An 18,753-nucleotide genomic window follows, 5' to 3' on the forward strand; every position below is an offset into this window, starting at 1 on the left:
ACTCATTTCTTTTTTTCTTTTTTTTTTTAAAGATTTTATTTATTTATTTGACAGAGATAGAGACAGCCAGCGAGAGAGGGAACACAAGCAGGGGGAGTGGGAGAGGAAGAAGCAGGCTCAGAGCGGAGGAGCCTGATGTGGGGCTCGATCCCATAACGCCGGGATCACGCCCTGAGCTGAAGGCAGACGCTTAACCGCTGTGCCACCCAGGCGCCCCCACACTCATTTCTGCCCTTAGAGATTCTATATTCTCATTAACATTTTCATTAATACTTTTTTCAATGCTACACATCATCTTGACCATTGTTACTCTGAATTCCATTTCTGACAATTTGGTTATATCCATATCCATTAGTTCTGTGGCAGAGGCCACAGACTCATTGTCTTTTCTTTGCTGGGGCGGGGGGAGATTTCTCCTTCTCGTCATTCTGATGAGGAGAGGTTGCGGGGTTGTCCAGAGCCAAAATTATTGACCAGGACCCAGGCAGTGCGCCCTTGTTTTATAGGGAATCTTAGGGATATGGGCTTCTTGATTTTTCAGCCTGCCTTCTGGGGGAGGGGCCTGCCGCACCGATACTCAGGCAACCCTGTTTGGGTAGAGTCTCCGTGTCCCCTGCGAGGGGGGATGGGGGTGGGCACACTGTGAGCCGGTATTTCCAGGCTTTTGTTCTCTGGTGGCTTTCCCTGGCGGATTGCTGTGCCTCTTCTGAGAGTCAGAGCAGCAGCGGCCGATTCTCAGCCTCTCAGAACAGAGGGATTGCGGCCCGTTCTCCACTGATGTTCTGGCTACTTTAACTCTGTTTCTGTTGGTGCTGCTCAACCCTGCAGCGTCCCGGGATGTGCGCCCCACACCCGGCGTCCCAGCCCTCACTTCCAGGGCCGGCGCGTCTCTGTCCTTTGTGTTTCTAACACCACCAGCCGCCAGCCGCCAGCCGCCCCTGCACGCTCCCGGAGCTCCCAGTCTCAGTCTGGATCCAGTGAGCACACCGGGATTCCGGAGTTCCGTGAGATGCCTGGTGGCATGTGCTCCCGGCTCACGGTCTCAGTCTGCTCTCTCGCAGGTGCCGGTCCGCGAGTCCAGCCGCTCCCCATGCAGGTGGCTACTGCTTCCCGGTGCCCGAACGCGGTCGCTCCCTCCCCCTTCCGTTTATCTTCCGATATCTGTGCTCAGTTTCACGGCTCCCCGCTTCGTACGTCAATACTCAGCGCCGGAGATGTTCATTTGTAGAGATCCAGGTGTATCTTCCTGTGTCTCGGGCTAATTCCGTGGATGTTCAGGCTGGTCTGGTACCTATCCAGCTCGACTCAGGGGACCAGCTGAAAAAGGGGTCCCCTACTCCTCTGCCATCTTAACTCCTAGATACCAATTTTTAATTGAGCTTTTTTCATATTACTAAGTATTATGGCCTTTGCTCCACATCAATTAATTCATCTCAGCATCATCCTTTTTATCAGCTGCACAGCATCTGGCATTTTGAGTGCACCACAGTTTGCTCATTAAAATGCCTATTGAGGAATATTTGCATTATTTCTAAATTATAGTTCCTTACAGTGTCTCAGTGTCTCCTGTGCCACCATATACCTGTGTGCACGTGTTCTAATACCTCCTTAGAGTTCACGACTAAGGGTGGCGTTGCTGGCTCATTTTCAGTTTTCAAAATGATGCCAAACTGTGGTCGAGAAAAGCGGCACAAATGCCGATTCCTGCAACAACGATTGTCCCCCTGTCCTGGCTGGTGTCATGATTCCCTTTCACCTTCACCAGCCTAGTAGGTATGGGGAAAATGACGTTGCACTGCTTTACCAGTTTCTAGTTGCACTGCTTTACCATTTACTAGTTGAGATCGAGCATGGTAAAATACTTGCCACTTCTGTTTCTTCTTTTTAAAAGAACAGGTGTTTAGGTCTTTAACCCATATCTTGTATTAGAATATTTGTCTTTTGGTTACATCTGCTTATTTTTTTTTATTGATAGAAGAATACTTACTGAATGCCTGCTACGTGCTGAGCCCTGCCCGGTGCTGGGGACACAGTGGTGGGCAAGAAAGGCACAGTCCCTACCCTGAGTTCAGTGGGTGAACAGATGTTAGCCACGTAATCACCCAGATATGAGAGTGTGATTGTCATGGAGGCCATGAAGGAGTGCTTCATAGTGCAACAGACCTCTTTTGGCAAGTGATTCTCAAACTTCAGCAGGCATCAGTATCACCTGGTGGGCTCATAAAAAACACAGATCGCAGGGCCCTAACCCCAGAGTTTCCAATGCAGTAGGTCTGGGGTGAGCCTGAGAACTTGCGTTTCTAACGAGACCCCAGTGGTGCTGATGACACTGGTCCAGAGATAACGTGTGGAGAACCTCTGGTCTAGAGATTTCTCATGAACAGGGAGGCGGCCTAGGCAGGTTTCCTGAAGGAGCAGTGCTTGAGCTGAGATGGAAAGGCATTACCTAGCTGCTCCTGTCATTCCAGAATAGCTTATGCAAGGGCCCGGTGGTGGGGACCGTATGCAGAGAGCAAGGGACGTGGGGCCAGCGCATCCAGAGAAGCACAAGAAGGAAGAGAGGGGGACTAAGTGCTGAGGCGGAACCAGTAGCTAGGGTCAGACCATCGAGCTGTAGCAGGACATGTTAGCGAATGTTAACATACTATGGGTAAGGTTAAGCATAAAAGGAAACCTTAGGCAATTAAGTTGTTTTGCAGAAAGCAACAAAAATTGAAGTTAAAAATGGACTCTAAGCAACGTACCACATATATAAATGATACATAAATAATGAAAAGCTGGTGCTTCCAAAAGATAAACATTATTATTACAGAGTTACTTGACATTTGTGGTTATAAGCCTTACTAAATTCCATTAAAAGTCGGTTTATAAACTTAGGTTTAAATATGATTTTAGACGTAATGGTTAGAAACAGGCGGTTTCTGGAAGCAGTTGGTATCTGATTCTTACCTGCTGGTTGCTCCAGGCAGCCTCACCTGAAGAGGAAATGGCTGCATTCAAATTAAGTCAGGAGGAAAACCAGGACCCAAATCCCCATCGGAAAGAAGGACGTGCTCATGCCCTTCAAAGAAGAGAGAAAAACAGAAAGTGCTCAAACCTCTCCTCTCCTGTGATTGCTGTCATAAAGAAGAGGGAACATGGTGGCTTCTTAATAAAAGGTCCTGCAGAATCCATCCTATATGCTTCTTCATTAACCTTTCCCTTAGGGAGAAAGAGACATAAGTTAGCGTCCACGTTCTAAGTGGGTAGAAGTATTTTAAGATGCTGTGAGACTGGGGTAGTGGCAGTTACGTGGAAGGAGATGGATGCCAAGGATTTCTTTTTTTGAAGCCATAAAGAGAAAAAGGCAACAGGACGAGATTCACACTGGTTGTGGTTTAGTGAGAAAGGAGTAGCAGTGTTGCATTAGATGTTAGTTCTTTAAATCTTGCTCCATATGGATTCCGTGGCCGTCCAAACAGAGCTTTTAAGCTATGAATTTCTTAGCCATATGAACTTTTCTTCTTTAGAAGGGAAATCTGTCAGCTTCTTAATCTGTGGCTTAAAACTGACGTTTCGAACCATGTTGTCATAATAATGGTAGTACCAGTGAATATGTACTGTTCCTGTATGCCAGGTACTGTGCCCAACTCTTGATATGAGTCCTCACATTTTAATTCTCACACCAACCTTTGGGGTAAGAACTTTTGTCATGTCCTGTTCCAGATGGTAAAACCAAGGCCAAAAGTCATGCAACCAGTAAGATGCAATTTGGGGATTTGAATCCGGATGGTCTGACCACAGAACCCATACTCTCAACCATTTGGCTCTCCTGCCTCCCAAGTCCCTTCTTCACCTGGGGGCAGCAGACCCTAACTGCAGGCTTAATGCCCAAAAAGAAGTGCGTGCTATCCCGCACTGAGTATGAAGTACGAGCTGTCAAATTAAAAGCACAATAGAGAAACCATTCTAGTGTGTTATACAAAACATATTTGTCCCAGTCCTGAGAACAGGGAGGCGTAAACTAGTAACAGCAGTGTGGAGTGTGCTGGAACAATGGGAGCAAATACCGTCTAGTGTTAAATGCATTTGTTTCGAGGTATTCAGCTAAAGGAGCCAGCCAGCCTGCCTGCCTTCCTTCCTCCCTCCCTTCCTTCCTTTCCTCTGGTTCTCCGTATTCTCCCAATTTTCTTAGTTACGATGAAAAAAGAATAATTTAGAAAATTGTTTGAAGATCAAGGGGGATATTTAACCTACTTATTTAAAACACCAACTCCATACAAGACATGGTTAGATGGTGTAAAACCCAGAATGTTCTAAGTGCTCAGCCCCTTCCCCAGACCAGTTTTCTCACCAGGCACCTTGGAGAGGGTGACTTTCCAGTGTATGGGTGACCCCTGGTTCTCTTTTTACTGCATCTGGCTCAGCAGTTAGTGCATGGGACGGCTGCAGAGCGTGCTGTAGGACAAGGACACGGCACCTGTTGAGGTCCTGCTCTCCCCTCAGAGGTCAGATAAAATGCATCACCATGCTTTGTGCCATGTGCTGTGGGGTACTTTTGTCCCCGAAAGGTGACTCCACATTACTTCCACCTTACATCTCGATACCTTTTCTGGGACTTCGGTGCCCCACTCTCCCCCGGCACCCCAACACCGTATGACAGATAACCACCAGGACCAAGCCAGGCCTCCATCGTCGGCCCCTCTCTGTCGTATTCCACAGCCTATTTTGACCTGCAGCGGCTTGTAGCTCCCTGCAGATATTTGAAAAGAGAATGAAGTGATTTACATAATTAAAACAAATTGCCTGACGAGTGTGAGAATCCATTGTTGTGGTATAATGGCATGATTTAGATGCTTTGTGAGACACAAGGGGGGGGACAGTCTTCTACCACCCTGGCAATGTAATTAGGCTCCACAGAGCTCTTTCTGGAGAGGCTTGAGGGCGATTAGAGCAGGACATGGCAGTCGTCTCTGGAAGAAAGCACAAGACCAAAATGGAAGACTCCGGACTCCACAAGTCTGCCTTGTCCACTGGAAGCATATAATACAATTCCTGGAGCAACTGCTGAAGCCAAAGGGAACATTCGGTATATTCCCCCTGCTGACCAGTTTACCGTGACGTTCGGGGAGGTGTTTTTCTTTCCTTGCATGTTTCCACCGCCTACCTCTATGTGTTCTGGTTCTCTGGTGCCACAGAGAAAACATGTTTAAAACCACATTTAGGATTTCAGATTAAAGGAGATCAAAGGGACCTGAAAACTAGACAGCTTAAAGGCCGTGTGTGACCCTAGACTGAGTCCTGGAGCAGGGGCGAGGGTGGGAGGGGGGCCATAAAGTACATTATGGGGACAGGTGGCAGGTTTAGAATGCAGGCTGCCGATTCCGTGTTAGCGTCATACCACTGTTAAATTTCCTGACGTGGGCAAATGTGTCTGGTAACATAAAGGGGCATGATGTCTGCAAAGACTCACCACTGGTCCCCAATGAAATATGCATTTATGCAGAGAGAGAGAGAGAATGGGAAGGCTTCTGGGGCAAAATAATAATAATCAGTAAATCTCGGTGAAGCGCCTAGGAGCTCATTTTATTACTCTTGCAACTTTCTTGTGAAGTTTGGAATTATTTCAAACTAAGACGTTAAAAAAAATCACATTAGGAAGTAATTCTGGCCTTGTAGGACTGACAATTACTCATTTCTTAAAAGAAAAACTGGGAGGGCCAGAAAAGAGAAATAACATGCACGCTCCAAATAATTTCTGTGTGAAGTGGGGGGGCTGAAATTTGCAATTAATTATATCCACCAGTCAGATGAAAATCCGGATTAGCCCCCCACAGCCCTGCTGACTGGAGAATACAGAACACAGACCTTGCCGGTGGCCCACACGGGGTGCGACCGTCACAGGGGCCTCGTGATGAGGTAACTGGGAAGCGAGGCCTCCGTGTGCGTGGAAGGGCCCACGTTTCCTCTGATGCTGTCGGGGAAGGCTTTGTCAGGTCACTCGCGGGATCTGTTTGTCTCCAGTTCTCGCAAGGAAGGAAATGAGTTGACTTGGAATCCAAGTCCATTTGGAATGTTAGATGAAACCATGGAATTTCCCTGTCTTCTCCTCGTTAGCAAGCTCGACTTGCCAACAGCAGCCTCCCGCTTGATACCTGGATGCACGCCCATCCGGGAGCTGGAGGCCCTGGGCACCGGAGGGCAGTGGTCAGAGCTGAACCCTCCAAGTGTCTTGGAAGGTTCTGCCATGCATGTGATGTCAAGCATGAGGGCCAACGTGGTAGTCATGAGGGCTTTTCTTGCCTCGTGCTGTGGGCATCCGTCTCTGCATCCCATTGCTCGGGATGGTATTTGGAAAAGCATATAGCAAGGGCCTGGTGTCTCACCTCATTTTTACCTTCCTGTTGGAACACTACCAAGCTTAGAGCGTAGCCTGGGAGAGCAGGTAGGAACCAGGGGAAGGATCCAGTTCAGAGGGGGCATACCCAGTGCCCATGACCAGGTGGGTATCAGAGGTGAGTAAAACAAGCCAGGTGGTGATGAGGAAAACTGGAGAGTAGGTGCCCCACTGAAAAGGCTTCTTAGGATCCATTCCACTGCTTCAGTGGGGGAAAGGGGGCCCACTGAGGCCTGTCTTCTGAGTTTACCAGAACGCCTGAATTCTAGATTATAAATCTCCCCTTTAGTAAATATTGGCAAGAAAAAAAATTTTTTTTTTTTTTAATTAAAAACCAAGCAGAGCAAACCAACACATCTGGCAGGTGGGATCTGGCCACAGGCTGCCAGTTGGCAACTTCTGATTTGATCCAGCCCTCTCATGTTATGTGTTTGACAATGGTATTCCGTAGTTATTGGCCCCCAGCAGGGTGCTAGCACCCAGAGCGGCAAGTGACTGGCCTACGATCACACCGTAAGTCAACGGCAGAGGTGGCACACTGCATCAAAGTGTTAACTTGTACAGCAAGTCTTCTGGTTTGACATGAAAACAAAAATTTGGCTAAAAGACGCAGCCTCATGAACGGGAGTAATTAACTCCAAATGTTTTTTAAAAAGAAAATTAATTCCATCGTTAAATCTCGTAACATCGTACTTCTGCCACATGTTTATAGAAATAACTCCTTAAAATTCAATGAGTATGTTTTTTTCCTAACCACAAACAAACTGGTTTTCAGAAACAAATACGTGTAAAGATGGGTTCAAAGTGTCAGCTATGACTGCTTCGGGGGAAAACAAACCCCCTCCAGTTTTAAATAACTTGTTTTAGAAATAAACAGGATGGATAGGACTTCTCTCAAAAGGAATCTCTAGCTTCTCTCTAAAGAAGTTTCTGGCTCTCCCAGAGAACACGGGCAGGTTAGAATGGAGAGGCCTTCAAGATTCCCCAGGCTGCAAGGGGAAGGGGAGGCTTCCGTCAGTGCACACTGCCCCCACCCCCACCCCCGCCAGGGCAATGTCACATGTTCATACAAAATTAAGGTCCCCATGTGCCCAGTTCTGGAGTCGGATGCACTCAAGGTCAAATCCAGGAGCTGCCACTTACTAGCTGTGTGACCTTGGACAAGTTACCTAAACTCCTTCAGTTTCCTGTGTTTTTGTGGAGACAGGAATGGTACTGTCGGGGGGGAGCAGTAAGGATTAAATGATGTAACTGTGCATAGCTTAACATAGGGCCTGGCCAGGAGCACATAGCTCCTTCTCTCCATCCTCGAAGGATGAATGAAGAAGGCACATCTGAAATGAGCAGCACACCTACCCAAGTGGGACAGAGCCTCGGAGCTGGGAAGGGACGTGGGGTCAGACTTGGCTGCTACACAGCAAAGGAGCTGCACCACACAGCAGTTCCTAGGGCACAGTCATGATGGGGGTAGTTTCAGGGCGTTTTTTCAGATATAATTCACATACCCTATAATTCGCCCATTTAAAGTGCATAATTCAGTGGGAGTTTTGTACATTACGGATAAACGTACCCATCAACATGATTTTATCACCTCATAAGGAGGCCCCTTTACTTTTAGCCATCACTCCCCGATGTCGCTGTTCCCCAGCCCTAAGCAACCACTAACCTTTCTCTACGGACTATTGTGGACATTTCATAGAAATGGAATCATAATGATATTTTGTGGCTGGCTTCTTTCACTCAGCATGTTCTCAAGCTTTGTCCATGTGGTAGCCTGTGTCAGTAGGTCATTCTTTTTTATGGCCAAATAACACTTTGTTTATCCAGTCATCAGTTGACGGGCATGGGGGTTTTTCCACATTTGGGCTGTTGTGAATAATGCGGCTATGAACGTTCACGTACAAGTCTTTGTGTGCACATATGTTTTCATTTCTCTTGGGCACAAACCTAGGAGCAGAATGCTGAGTCAAAGGGTAATTCCAGTTTTAACTTTTTGAGGACCTGCCAAACTGTTTTCCAAAGCAGCTGTACCATTTTATATTCCCACAACAGTGTATGAAGGTTTGGTTTCTCCATATCCTCACCAATACCTGTTATTATCTGACTTCTTGATTTTAGCTGTATTCATGAGTATGAAGTGGTATCTCATTGTGGTTTGGATTTGCATTGCCCTGATGACTATTGATCTTGTCATGCGCTTATTGGCTATTTGCATATTTTCTTTAGAGAAATATCTGCTCAGATCCTTTTCCCATTTTGTAATTGTGTTCATTTTCTTTTTTATTAGTGAGTCATAAGAGTTCTTCATAAGGTCTAGATACAAGTCACTTCTCAGCTGTATGATTTACAAATATTTTCTCTCATTCTCTGAGTAATCTTTTTGCTTTCCTGATAGTGTCCTTTAAAGCATAAAAGTTTTTCATTTTGATGAAATATAGTCTGTCTATTTCTTTTTGCTTTTCGTATCATATCCAAGAATCTATTGCTAAATCCAAGGTCACGAAGATATACTCCTGTGTTTTCTTCTAAGAGTTTTATAGTTTTGGCTTTGCATTTAGGTCTTTGATCCACTTTTGAGTTAATGTTTATATATGGTGTGAGGTAAGGGTCCCACTCTCTTTTCTTACATGTGGATATCCAATTATACAACTGTGTCTTTAAGGAAAGAGAAAGAACTGTGGAATGATGTGGTCATCCAGTAAGACACACCTCAGCCCAGTCCACCTTGGAAGCCCATTGGCCAATCAGAGCAGGATGGGCAGAGTCAACTTTCACAACAGGAGAGCCACTTCATCGTTCAGAAGTTCTAGGCTGCAAGCCATAGAGTGTAACTCTATAGCTCATAAAGTGAGTGTATTAATTGGATGTAAAAATAACCAATGAGGTAGTGATTTAATCACCTTAACTTATACCTGTCTCTTACCTCCCTGCCATCTCCAGGCCTTTGGGGCAGAAGTAGGCTGTTATAGAAAGAGAATTGACCTTTCTGACCTTTCTGTCAAAAGACTAAGAGCCAATTCTTGGTCACAAGCTTCTTGACCACGCTTGTGACCTTAAACAAGTAACTTAACTTCTCTGAGCCTTAGTTTTCTCATGTCTAAAGTAGGATAATGATAAGAAGTTTCCAGTATTATCAAATAGGTTAAAGAAAACATTCCTGTGTACAGCAAAGCCCATAGTACGTGGTATCCAGTTGCCACCCAAAGGATGTACGCTCACTCTCATCATATTCTTCTCCCCTTTTCCACCATTGGTCAAGCCAAAAGTTAACTATGTGTCTGCTACTTCAGGTAATAGAAGCCATAACCCTAGAACCCCACACAGTAGCAGATTCCAGGGGTCAAAAAAACCCACGCCACAAACTATCCTGTGCGAGCCCCGTTTCTCCACCCACAGCATTAACCACTGGAAGGCCTAGAAAAGAATGATGCTGTGGCACCTGGGTGGCTCAGCTGGCTGAGTGTCCAAGTCTTGGTTTCGGCTCAGGTCATGATCCCGGGGTCCTGGGAAAGAGCGCTGCCTTGGGCTCTGTGCTCAGTGTGAAGTCTGCTTGTCCCTCTCCCTCCCCCTCTGCTCCTCCTTCTGCTCATGTGCTCTCTCTCTCTCTCAATAAGTAAATAAAATCTTTAAAAAAAAGAAGAAGAAGAAGAATGATGCTTAGACACACCTCAACTTGGCAGAAGATGTGCTTGGAAGGTGCCCAGGCCTCAACCCATGTCAGTGTTGCAAGTAGCGCCCCCAGGGTCTGGCAAGGACAATTAATTGGAAAGAAAACTTGTGGCCATAAGATCGAGTGACAGCCTATCTAGCGTAGCCTACATGTTGGGAAGAGAGGACCAAGAGGGATCTTCAGAGTGTGAATTGAGATTTTTTTTGCCACCCTGGGCTTGAAATTCCTTCCAGTGGTGTCTTGCCCATGGGTTAAGTCGTACTGTCATTGCCAGAATTGAACACCTTACCTGGAGCCGGCAGCAGAGAGCTGGTGGACATAAAGACACTGGGAGCAGTAAGAAGAGCTATGCAAACATGATGAGGCATGACAACCCATGAGTGGCCTTTGGCATAAATGCTAGGATGTTAGAGCTGATAGGAAATCTTCAAAATCTCTCCAACTCCCTCATTTGGGAAAAGAGAACAACTAAGTCTCAAGAGACAAGGAATGACTTGGCTGAGGCAAGACAAGGAGTAACAACAGAGCTAGGGACCTGATGCACATGCCACCGGGCCCTACGGCCATGGAACCTGGAACTGAAGCATTTTGATGGGGAGGGTATCAGAGAAGGCGGCACAAAAAGAGGCTGAGTGTTCAGGTCTGGAGCTGAGGGCACTGGAGAGTAGCTCAGGAGCTATTTGACTGCGGAGCAAGAAGCAGAAATAGGCTGAGGCAGAGGCATGCAGGCTAGCAGATGCTCCCCTGCATCTCTGTTTGGTCAAAAGTTCTTCTCATAGCTATATTCCATCTCAGTCGAAACTTGAGAATGCAAGAAAACGATGGCGAGGGGCGCCTGGGTGGCACAGCGGTTAAGCGTCTGCCTTCGGCTCAGGGCACGATCCCGGCGTTCTGGGATCGAGCCCCACATCAGGCTCCTCCACTATGAGCCTGCTTCTTCCTCTCCCACTCCCCCTGCTTGTGTTCCCTCTCTCGCTGGCTGTCTCTATCTCTGTCAAATAAATAAAAATAAAATCTTAAAAAAAAAAAAAAGAAAATGATGGCGAGAAACCTATGACCCAGGCCTGCCTCTGCCACTGACTCTCCAGGGGCTCCCCCAGAACCACCACTTCCCCTTCTGAACCTTGGTCTTCTCATGAAAAATGAGATAGGAGTAAAGTAGGTGCACTCTGGAGGGCTGTGGTTCTGCCCAGGCTCCAAGCTCAAGGCCAGATTGTGCTGAGGGAAGTCCATTCATCTGAGGATGAACAACTTTTTGTAAGCATATTTAGAAATAAGTTTGGGATGATGATTTCAAGTTCCACCATTTTTTCCATGTGTCTATTCAGGTGATACGTTTGACCTGAGTAATAGAAAGTACATGAGCCTAATGTACGATATTAGGAGATAATTGCAATGGATGAAAGTCTCTTGAGTCAATTAACTCTTATTACCTGGAAACCATTTGTAAGAGGCAATAAATTATTGGGACAACACAATTAGCAGCCCCACAATAAAATGGGTTTCATGTGTGTCCATGTGGGTGCCCCCCCATCTCCTGAGGGCCTGTCAAGTTAAAGGGTACATGTTTGAGGGGGTTGCTGTGCCCTTTTGTGTTCATGGGAGTGTGTTAACATGCAGTAGGGCTGACATATCCCAGGCTAGACCGAAGCAATGAAATAAGCTCTCCACGCCTGGGAACAATGACGCCTGTGTCACAGGCAGTCAATGGCTGCCTCAGTGCCTTGTAGCTAATAGACTTTCACCAAGCGTTGGCCAATCTGCTGAGTGATATTTGAGGGTGGATGTTGTGGTTCTGTTTAAAGACCATTTCTAACACTCCCACCCTTGAATTTAAAAACTAAAATCGCTCAGCATTTAAAAAGACTTTTTTTTTTTTTCTGTCAAGCTACGGGTTCTGTAATAGCATAGACAGAATTGGGAAAAGAAAAGTTTTCCGTAAGGATTCTAGAAGGAGCTACTGCAGTAGCAAGTAAGCTCCAAGAGCCCCATTGATCTCTTACATTTGCCTTCAATTTATGGGAGAAGATTGTCTCTCACCCAAGCTAACCCAAGCTTAGTTTAACGTGTCTTAAAGCAGCAGAATCCTGGATCCTTGCCACTGAATCTTGACACCATTGGCTTATTAAGTAAGGAGATCTGCTCTAGAATTCCTTTGCAATGATCTGAAATGACCTGGCATTTACTTCCGTGACCTTTTAGTGTTTGTATCACCTGAAGCATTTTTCCCTCCACTGTTACATTACGAGCAAGATTCAAATTCCTGGCAGCAGGGGAAAAAAACAGAACAAAACAAAACAAAGACAACCAACAAACCCCAGAACATAACAATGTTAATGATCAACATTTTATTTTTACTGCGTTGACGATTTCAACTATAAGCTTCAAGAGTTATCAAGGCAGACTGCATTTGTCCAAGTGAGCTGGAAATGAGAGACTGACCAGAACTAGTGCAAAGAAGGCAAATTTATAAGCCAAGTAAATGAAAATATAATAAAGACAGAAACAAATTGCCATAGAACGCAGGTCTCTCTCTTTTGTGTGCGCATCCAAATTTGTGGGAGTTTTTTATGTTACCAGATAATTTCGTGATAGTCTATCTGTGACTTCTTCAATGATGATAAATGTGCAATCTGATCTTTGAGAAGAATAAACAGTTCCTTGTTAATTAATTTATACAGCTGTCAGTGCAGCTTTCTCTCTTTGCACTCTAAGAGTTTCCCTGCCATAGATTTTCTTGCCGTTCCTGGCAAACCTCCAGTGAGAGCCTGGGATTTATTAGGCTGACTTGGTGCAAAGTCTATTGATTGTGGCCCCGAGGGTAATAACTAAATAGAGCCGGAGCAACAAGTCAATAACACCATTGTTGCTGCAGCCTGCATTCACTCGAGGAGTGAGATTGTTTTACCACAGCCGAGGGTAATCATGGGCAGATCGGCCTGTTCAGCACGCGCTACGTGCACCGTGTTAGTGCTGAGGACCGTTTGAAAGATTTCAGCAGGATCGCTGGAGAATCGGGGTGGGGTACTGGGATTATGAACCCTGTGAACTCCTTCATTACAGCTTAAAGGTTTCAACTTTAGTTTTTAACATCTGCTGCAGCCTCGGGGAGCTCAGAGGCAGGGCTGGAGCAGAGGAGCGCAGACGCGGGCCCCGGGCTGGCACGAGAGGGTCTGTTCTGTGCACTGTCCCGGGAACGAGATGGTCATGAGCAGAGAGATTCTCACAGCTGCTGCCTGTCGTGCACCGTCCACCCGGCCGTCCGTTTGTGTGGGGTGCTAGCCAGGGGCGCTGTCCCTAGCCTCTCACAGCCCAGAATATGTCCAATGTGCACCGTAACCTCCACAGACGTCACACAGTTGTCACTTTCTCACTTCCAAGTCTTGAGTTGCATTGACTTGATTTAAAAAATCATTTTCATAAGGCTTGCTGAGAAAGAAACCAATCACGCCTTTCGAAGCCCTTCTTTCCTATCTGGGAAAAGGTCAGAACTCTTTTACATACCTGATGACTGGATTTTAAATTACAGAAAGCAAAATCAAAGTGCACATCAGTGCCTATCTCTCTTTTGCCTTTGGAAGAATCCTTGCCATCCTCTTGGTGGAAACCCATTTCTGTGCAGGCAGGACTAGAAAGTCCTGGGACAGGTTCCCAGAGGTGGCTAGCACTAGCCAATCTCCTGACCTCCCAAGACTGCGCTTGTCACACGTGGCTATGTGAGCCAATTACCCACGAATAACCACAAACCCTTGTGTGACCCAATCTACACTGAGTACAAGTCTTTCACAGAATCTTCTATTTCCACCAAATCTTATATTTTTAAACATATTTAATTATTCTGTGTAGAACTGAAAGTGTGGTGGTTGGGTTTTTTCCCCTGTTAACTCCTATTTTACTGAAAGAATTCTTGGCAATCTATAGCAAAAAAGAAAACTTGGGAGGGTTTTTTAAAATTACTTGCAGTATGACTCACTGTAATGAAAGGTTCAGAGCATGGAGTAATTCCATCGGGTAGCAGCCCTTTTGAAAAAAAAATTGTTTTGAGAGTTTAGTCAATACTAACACACAACTTAGGAGCGAATGTGGGCCACTCCTTCCTCCACTGGGAGACATAAGTAACTTTCTCATCAGACTTTTTTTTGGTCTGAATGAAGAAATCCCTGTCCAATCTGCTTAGGTTCAACCCTGTGATCCAAGCAGTTTTTGACAAATCAAGATGACCTAAGAGTTGATAAGCTTTGGCACAGGAAAGAAATATGCAAGAGAAGTTTAGGAGCTTGGGGACGAAAAATGATAATCTAAGTTGATGTGTGGAATACTTTCAAATTGTCAAAGAAGATGTTTTTGTTTGGGTGGCTGTGGAAACCTCACGTTGGCTTTATCACCGCTTGAACAGGGAAAAGAGGGAAAACATCACAGAACATGCACGTGGGCAGTTCTTTTGCACAAGCCTACCAACTTCTCCTCTCAAGGTTTCCGTGAGTGGAAGCCAGATATTTTCACCGCTATTCACTCCTCTAAGTGTCAGAGGTAGTCAGAATCCTCTCCGACGGAATAGACCAGGGGATAAACAGAGGAGAATGATAGCTTTGCGAATTTGCCAGATGCCGAGAAGTCAAAGGGAGTCATGTGTGAGTTCATAAAACACCGGCTGCAGGGATTTATCTGTTTAAGGGGAGACTGGATTTTGACACAGTGACAAGCACAGCAGGGGCATCGCAGTCGTGAAATGACCAGTGCTTTTGCTAACGGCCACCCAGGAAACTAGTCTCTGGCGAATGCACCTCCTTAGGAGAGATTGTCCCCTTCTCGCCCCACGGGGCAGGTTATCCCAAACGCATACACACTCAAGGCCAGCAGCATAGGGGCTCGACTTATTTTTGGCCGGTTCAGATCATCTGGGCATCAATTTAGAGAATATTCCTTAGTCTGTTAGCACATCCTCACCCACTTTTCAAAAAAAAAAAAAAAAAAAATGACCATCTAGGAAAAAGTTTATTGTGACATTCAAGTCAGCCTGAGCGAAGACAGCCAGAATTCATCTCTTATCTCTTCGTGATTTCATTTCCTGCATGTTATGGTCTGGAATCATCTGAAAATAGGTGTCTGAACGATGACTCCCCTAAACCGGTGAGCTTGGAGACGATATCTGTATTTTCAGTAGTGCTGCCATATAAAAACTACCGTGCGCTCTATAGCCACATTCTCACGGAGGATGTGCTCTTCTCCCCAAGAGCTCCCCTGTTCTTTAGATTTCTCACGGACTTGTTTTCTCTCATGACCTATTTATTACTTATTCAGCTCTGAATTGCCAATGTTAATTGTTTAATTCTAAGCTAATTCGTATGCCTAGAATTCCATTACCTGAGGATTGGAATAACATCATGCTTTCGGTGGAGAGCAAATTGAGCAATTTCGCATATAGTCCATTCAAATGCACGCACGTTATTTCAGAATAAAACTTTAAAACCTTTGAAAATAAATACAAAAGTAAGTCCATTTTTCTCCTTTGCCTTCTTTCAAAAGGCATTTCCAGTTAAGTTTTCGGTAATACCCAACATTTACCAAGTGTTGCCCATGTACCAGGCACTAGATTAAAAGCGAAATATGTATGATCTCACTCAGTTTCTCACATTAACGTTACAAAGCATATATTGCTATTCCCATTTTGCAGATTAGGAAACTAAATGTCAGTAAAGTTAGTAACTCCCTCAGAGCCGCTTAGCTAATAGAAAACCAGATCCTTACAATGATCCACAAGGTCAACACGATCCGATCTCTGCCTCTCCCTGGGCTCACCTCCTTCCATCCTTCTCTCTGGGCACACTGCCTTCTCTCAGTCCCAGGGGCATGCCACTCCAGATAAAGGACCTTTGCACATGCTGGGCCACCCACCTGGAGTCTCCCCCCCTCCCCCAGTCTCCACCCTCCTCCCTTATTAACCCAGTGCATTATTCATTTCTCCAGCCAGCATCTTCACTGCCTTAGGGAAGCCCTCTTCAGGCCCCTAGATGAGCTCAGTCCCATAGCAGCCATGGGGGTGCAGCCAGCTGGCTCCCAGGAATGCACTCGCTCCAGGTATTGGCACCTACAAGTACCCAGCTCTTCCCAGGCAGCCCCCAGCTGCTGACAGCACAGTGGAGGTCCCAGGCCCACTGTGGGCTTCCTCTCGTGGCATGGCGTCAGCTTTGCCCCAGAGCTCTTCGCTGGGTTGGCAGGAACTTGGTCCCCCCTGCATGGGATCTGACGCTCTCCTTTGCTTTCGTTGGTATCCAAGCTGCATGATGGTCTGCAGCCTTTCCCTCCCCAGTCTTGCTTCTTCCCTGCCTATCTTCCACAGGTGTTACCGTTCAATACACTTTTTTTGCTCCTAACTCCATTTCAGCACCTGCTTTTCTAGAAGGTCCACCTGACACGAGCCCTGTCTTCTCGACTCTCAGAAGTTTGCATCTGCTATTTTTTGTAGCACTGCCCGGTCTGGGGCTATTTACAGCTTGCCACTGTATACTGGGCGGGTGTGAGCACATTGGTATAAAGTCAGTAAGCTCAGGGAGGGCAGGCATCTATTTGGTTTTGCTCATCACTGCATCCCCAGACCCGGGGCTCTTGCCTTTCACCCTAGAGTAGACAGACTGGTGCGCGGGGCTGGCACCACATCACTCCCCATTGCCCTGCTGCAGGGTGTGCTCACCCTGGTGTGTCCAGCTGTAGGCAGCGGAGTGCCGAGACCCTCAAGGCTTTGCTGAGGGTGGGACCCCGAGCCCTAGCGCTGACTTGGAGAGTCCCCTGGAAAAGGATGTTGCACAGAGGCCTGGGTCAGGCTGGCCCCTGTGCAAAGGCTCTTTGGCTTCTTTTTCCCGAGTGGAAGTGCATGCCCCTTCTCCTTGAGGAGAAGATAGGACTTTAGCATTTCCAAAACCTTCTGAGTGAAAACATCTGTATCCGATTTTTCCCGTCACAGCGTATTAGTGAAGTCCTGCTAAAGAGCAGCTTGCAGTCGACAGGCCTCTCATCAGAAGGTGTCACTGCCATCAGCTGGAATTACGGTGGGGCAGTGAAAGCCGGCGCCCCAGCCAGATGCCAGTCTGGGTCATTACATTTGTCTACCTAAATTCCCTCCGGACTTCTCATTGGACACAGGATTCTTCCTCTCTGCCCTGAACTGCTAGGGAGTGTTTGCTAAGAGCCTTTCAGCTGCTGCCATAGTTCATTCCAAAAATGGCTGCATTCCTGAAGGACCACTTGTCAGGGGTGTTGTCGTGGCTCTGGAGAGGGGCTGGCCTGGCTCGATGGCCCCAAAGGCCCCTTGCCCTTCCAGCTCTGACTCTGTGATTCTGAGATTGTCACCTTCAAAATATGGTGTTCATGGAGCTGCTAAGAGCCTTGTAAATGAAAACCTGCCAGATCAAAGGGTCGAACTTGGTAGGAAAGATGCGTAAATAGACACACACTGAAAAAAAAATGTGGACGCAAATCTGAATACCCCTAGAACCCACAAACAGTCATGGTTCTATTTTCTCTCTTGAGTAGATTTTGAAGCCGTAGTTAAGTGAAGACAAAAACATATATATTGAATGAAAGGTGTGTAATCTTTGGGATAATTCTGATGTAATTAACACAGCAGAGCTGCATTAAGGCCCCTGTGCAATGAGTGGAATTTTCCAACATTGATTAAGCTGGACTCGAGGAGAACTGAGTCTTTGTCTAAAAGCTGCCAAATGAAAACAACTTTGGGATATTTAAATTCAGGTTGGAAATTGGTTTGAGTAAGGGATATTTAAACCACAGCTGTTCAAGGACTAAAAACATATGAGTATATATGCACACACGCACACACACACACGGCCTCCTCTAAAAACAAGTTAGCCAAAGGTGTACATTCCTTCTAAGTTCTCATGATCAACAGATGTAAATGTTCACGGTGTTCAGATGAATTATGGACCCTAATGAGATTTCAATACTGAGCAAACAATAAAAATTTATGCATTGCATAGTTGCCGTGGCCTTTGGCTCCATGGCTAGTGTTCCACCCTTTCAACAGCTTCAGTAATATAATATCCAGCTGGCTTTGGAGGTAAGGAAAATTCGAGGGGTGAATTGAAATTGTGAGAAATTATTTGATGGATTACTTTGTCAGAGTAATGCATGGCCTTGGCATAATTACCGTGGCCACCTTAACCCTTGTGGCAGGTGGTGACAAAGGCCTGCACCGCCTAGGTGCTGGGCCGGCCCTGCACGTGCTCCTTGCTCTCCCGGGCCCCGGGGTCCAGGGAGTCTCGGTTCTCCTGAGCGCATGCCAGACAAGCACATTCCTGTCTCAGGCCAGCGAGTGAGCCGGACAGCCGAAGGGCTGCACTTTTCCCGAGAACTGTCATCTGTGTCAGAGTGAAAGGAACCAAACAAAAGGCAGACCGACCTTGAAATAAAATGGGGCGAAGTCGGGGAAAGAGATAAATGATATCTTTTAAAGCGATCCGTTCAAACACAATGGCAGACTCGGGCACGCTAATCCTTTTTCTCCTCTCTCTCTCTCTCTCTCTCTCTCTCTTTTTATCAATCCAGACCTTGAACTTAATGGTTGTCTGCCTTGTACTTTATAATGTTCAAATCTGACCATATGATTAATAGTGTGTGCGTGTCAGAGACCACATCTGTAGCAAATCTGCCAGTGTGTGTCTTACACTAGTTTTACTTTGGAACCATAAAG

At 46.2% G+C, this 18,753-nt stretch overlaps 1 protein-coding gene across 5 annotated transcripts in view; it reads left to right on the forward strand.

Moving 5' to 3' along the window:
* The window catches only part of VTI1A (vesicle transport through interaction with t-SNAREs 1A), a 368,766-nt gene that overhangs the window by 308,328 nt on the left and 41,685 nt on the right, over positions 1-18,753 (forward strand). Inside the window, exon 9 of one of the 5 annotated variants that reach the window (XM_034663287.1) lies at positions 2,966-9,862. The exons of the other annotated variants lie outside the window; for them this stretch is intronic. Within the exon in view, the coding sequence (XP_034519178.1) occupies positions 2,966-3,005 (40 nt within the window). The 3' untranslated portion in view covers positions 3,006-9,862. Of the gene's footprint in view, positions 1-2,965; positions 9,863-18,753 lie in introns of those variants that run through there. 5 annotated transcript variants of the gene reach the window in all.

The sequence above is a fragment of the Ailuropoda melanoleuca genome, chromosome 6 (genome assembly GCF_002007445.2).
Source record: "Ailuropoda melanoleuca isolate Jingjing chromosome 6, ASM200744v2, whole genome shotgun sequence".
Classification (NCBI taxonomy): Eukaryota; Metazoa; Chordata; class Mammalia; order Carnivora; family Ursidae; genus Ailuropoda; species Ailuropoda melanoleuca.